The sequence below is a fragment of the Equus przewalskii genome, chromosome 5 (assembly GCF_037783145.1).
Source record: "Equus przewalskii isolate Varuska chromosome 5, EquPr2, whole genome shotgun sequence".
Lineage (NCBI taxonomy): Eukaryota > Metazoa > Chordata > Mammalia > Perissodactyla > Equidae > Equus > Equus przewalskii.
Window position 1 is genome coordinate 73477332 of NC_091835.1, and position 3690 is coordinate 73481021.

General features: G+C 32.1%; 1 protein-coding gene across 1 annotated transcript; it reads right to left on the reverse strand.

The window, feature by feature from the left end:
* Nucleotides 1–746: 746 nt before the first annotated feature.
* On the reverse strand, nucleotides 747–1688 carry LOC103551492 (olfactory receptor 6C4-like). Its single transcript, XM_070622165.1, has one exon. It carries the CDS (start codon nucleotides 1686–1688, stop codon nucleotides 747–749), a length of 942 nt encoding a protein of 313 aa, XP_070478266.1.
* Nucleotides 1689–3690: the final 2002 nt, after the last annotated feature.

Here is a 3690-nt window from a genome sequence, read left to right on the forward strand (position 1 = left end):
ACAGTTACTGGGCACAACACTAAATTATATGAAATTTGCTATAATGATGTATTTCTAATTAGCTTAAATTTAAATCATCCCTTTACCTCTTTCATGTATTCATTCAAAGAGTTTAATCTGTGTATAAATCATTATTAAGAATTTTTCCATCCATATTAAAAGAAACATATATTCATTTTCTCTTCTTTCTTTCTTAACTCAAACACTGAGTATGCTGAGGTTCTTATTAAGTTATCATTGTGGAAAGTCTGAACTTTAAATCTGAATATTACAATTTGAAAATATTGAACTTTATATCAATTCACTAATATATTACCTAAGCTATCATTAATAAGCTAAAGTAATTTCTTCAATGTATGCATTTAATTATTCGGTTACAAGTATAGAGATTGAAAACCACATGGCAATGGATAAGATAGGAATAATTCACATGGAAAAAACAAGCTATTAGAAGTCATATTTCCAATCCTGACTTTCCCCCAAACCTTTTCTTTAAAAGTGAAGTAAAAATGAAGAAAAAATAGTATGAAAGTGTTAGAAGTCACACACAAACCCCCACTCTAAATTTTTGAGAACAGTAAAGTGATGATAAAATTGGTTTACTTAAATAGGTAGCTTTACTGTCTCCATGTTCAGACAGGAATATTAATGATATAATACAGAAAATGTTTTTTAGATTACAATAATTTACATCTATGGTCTTCTAAATGTTTTTTATGCATTAAAATAATCAACCTCAGATAGTTTCATTTTCTTGAAAAACTCGCTATCTTCCTGACCATATCTTTGAAGGCTATTTTCACTTGCTTGTTCCTTAGGGTGTAGATGAAAGGGTTCAACAGGGGGGCAACTGAAGTGTTTAAAACAGCCACTTCCTTATTAAAACTTTCTGCATCCTTAACCGAGGGATTTATATACATAAAGATACAGCTTCCATAAGAAAGTGAGACCACGATCATGTGAGAGAAACATGTAGAAAAGGCTTTTTTTCTTTGTTGAACAGAGGGGATTCTCAGAATCGTCCTGATAATGTATACGTAGGAAAGGGTCACGAGCATCAACGTGAAGATGAGGGTAGCTGCAGCAGCGGCAAACTCAATCACTTCTATGAAATGTGTGTCTGAACAAGCTAAGTGCAGTAAGATAATATAGTCACAGTAATAATGGTTGATGATGTTGGATGCGCAGAAAGGCAGCTGGAGAGTCATTATATGTGGCACAATGACAACTAAAAAACCAGAAAACCAGGAACACAGGACAAGTTGAATGCAGAGTCTCCTGCTCATTACAGTTGTGTAATGTAGAGGTTTGCAAATGGCAACATAGCGATCATAGGACATGGCTGCTAAAAGGTAAAATTCGGTTGCTCCCAGAAGGATGGCAAAAAAGTACTGAGTGAAACAACCAGCAAAGGAAATAGTCTTGTCTCCAGTCCCTATGTTGACCAGCATTTGGGGAACAAAGACAGAGGTAAAAGATATTTCCAGAATGGAAAAATTCCGGAGGAAGAAATACATAGGAGTCTGGAGGCAATAATCCAGCAGGGTCAGAATGATGATGGTCAAGTTCCCCATGACACTTAAGACGTAAGTTAGCAGCAGAAGGAAGAAAAGCACAGCTTGAAGCTCGGCGTCATTTGTCAAACCAAGAAGGATGAACTCTTTCACTGATGTTTGGTTTCCCATCATGAACTTCAGACAAATTAAGGGAGAAAATAATACTAATGATAAAGGTTGGAATAAAACAAATGGTTATAGATTTTTATTGAAGTATAAAATCAAGGTAAAAAAGAATTAGAATTAAAAGTCAAAACTCTGAATCTTCCTCTACTCCTTATTGTAAAATTAATATATCTTTTAATGAAAAGCTTAACCCATTTTCTTAATTTACTTCAGAAATAATGAAGGTCCTGCTTCTTAGGGACATTGTCAATTATGTCCTCTATATTGTACCAACATTTATTTCTCACTATTATCCCACTTGCTTATATTTGTCTTATTCTTTCTCTTCTGATTTTCCTCTCTTCGTTATTGGATGCTGTCACATGTGCATAAACAAATCTAAAGCAAATTTAGAGAGTAGGTTTATTAAGATTTCCTAAATTAGTCTTTTAACTCTCAGTTTATTAGCCAACAAAGTAAATTTAATCCAAGGTATGAACTATAAGAATAACATTTAGCTTAGCTGATTTTTTCTTTTTGCTGTTTTGTATTTTTTGTTTATTGCAACCTCCTCATTTTGAATAATAATACTGTGCACCTACCGAAGCTCAAGGCCTGGATCGATCTTTCTCTTAATTCTTGGCACATTATTTGGAATTCATATTACTTACGCTTCCTGGGTCATAGCAAGGGCTCAATAAATGCCATCACCATTAAATATACACATATAGATTAGTCCTTGGTGAAGTAGTAAATCAAAACAATCTCACTGATTGTGCTTTCTTGCTGTACACAGGATCTGCTCATCAACACAGTACAGTTCCTTAAAAAGTCAGTTCAAGCTCAGTTCTCCGTACAATTTTATCTAACAATCCCAAGTGGCAATAACTGTTTTTCCTCTTCTTTAAAAAAATTTACCGTAACATAACACTGGGTCATAAAGTCAAGCTATTTTCAAGTTATATCAAATATGTATAGTTTATCTGTCCAACTTTAACATGAATAAATTGCCCACAAAAATAGGATCTTTTTCCTTTCTATTTTTATACAGAGGCCAGAAACTGTACAGATACGGTAAAAATTTCAATACAAAATATTTTTCTGACTTCTCTTTAGATTCATGGGCCTCTTTTATCGAATGTGATAGTTTTTATGTGACTAGAAGCTCCAATTAAGTTTACGCATACGGTTCCTCAGAATTTTTTTTTCATATTTTCTATCATCAGAAATGAATGAATGTTACTACAAGAATGCTTTTTCCTACTGAAAAATTATAAAATTATTTTCATTTTAACAATTGTTTCACCACATACTTTGGCATATTTCACATTATAATATGTAATAAGTTACCAATAGTCACGCATCTTATATCTTTATCAAGGTAAAATTTCCAGAAACATTTAATACAGACAAAGGGTAGTTTTGACAAGTTAGGAAGATTTATTGTCCAGTAGAATTATATCTCAAAAATAACTGAGTTCCTAATATTATAATATTAGTGCCAATTTGCACTTTTGTAGAAAATTGATGTTTAAGTAAGTGATCTCATCGTGTATTAAATAAAAGATGAACAAAACAATTTTTAAATAAGAAAAATTTACATCAAACATCTTTCTTTCAGCACAATAAAAGATGATAATCCTTTATAATAAAGATTTGTGCTATTCACATGAAAAGAATATATACGTGTGTGTGTGTGCGTATACATATATAAAATCATATGTATAAGGTCAAATAATATGTGATCCAAACAAGACTTATTTGGCAAAAAATATATTGTCTTCAACAGATTTACTGCTAAGACACTAAAAAAGAAAAGCAGAAGGTTTATGTCTAGTTAAAAAGATGTGGAAGAATTCCCCAACCTTTTCTGGATATCTTTAGTTATGAATTCCTTCTCTCAAAGAAAAATTATCTTCATGATGAATTATGTGTAACTGTCATGTTTAGCTTCTGTCTCCTGTGGTGGGCCCTAAAGCTTTAAGAAATATCTATTAGTTTATGGAACATTGTTCTAGATTACTTTTAA

Coding starts and splice junctions, on each gene's coding strand:
- LOC103551492 (XM_070622165.1), bottom strand. CDS start 1,688: ATGATGGGAAACCAAACATCAGTGAAAGAGTTCATCCTTCTTGGTTTG.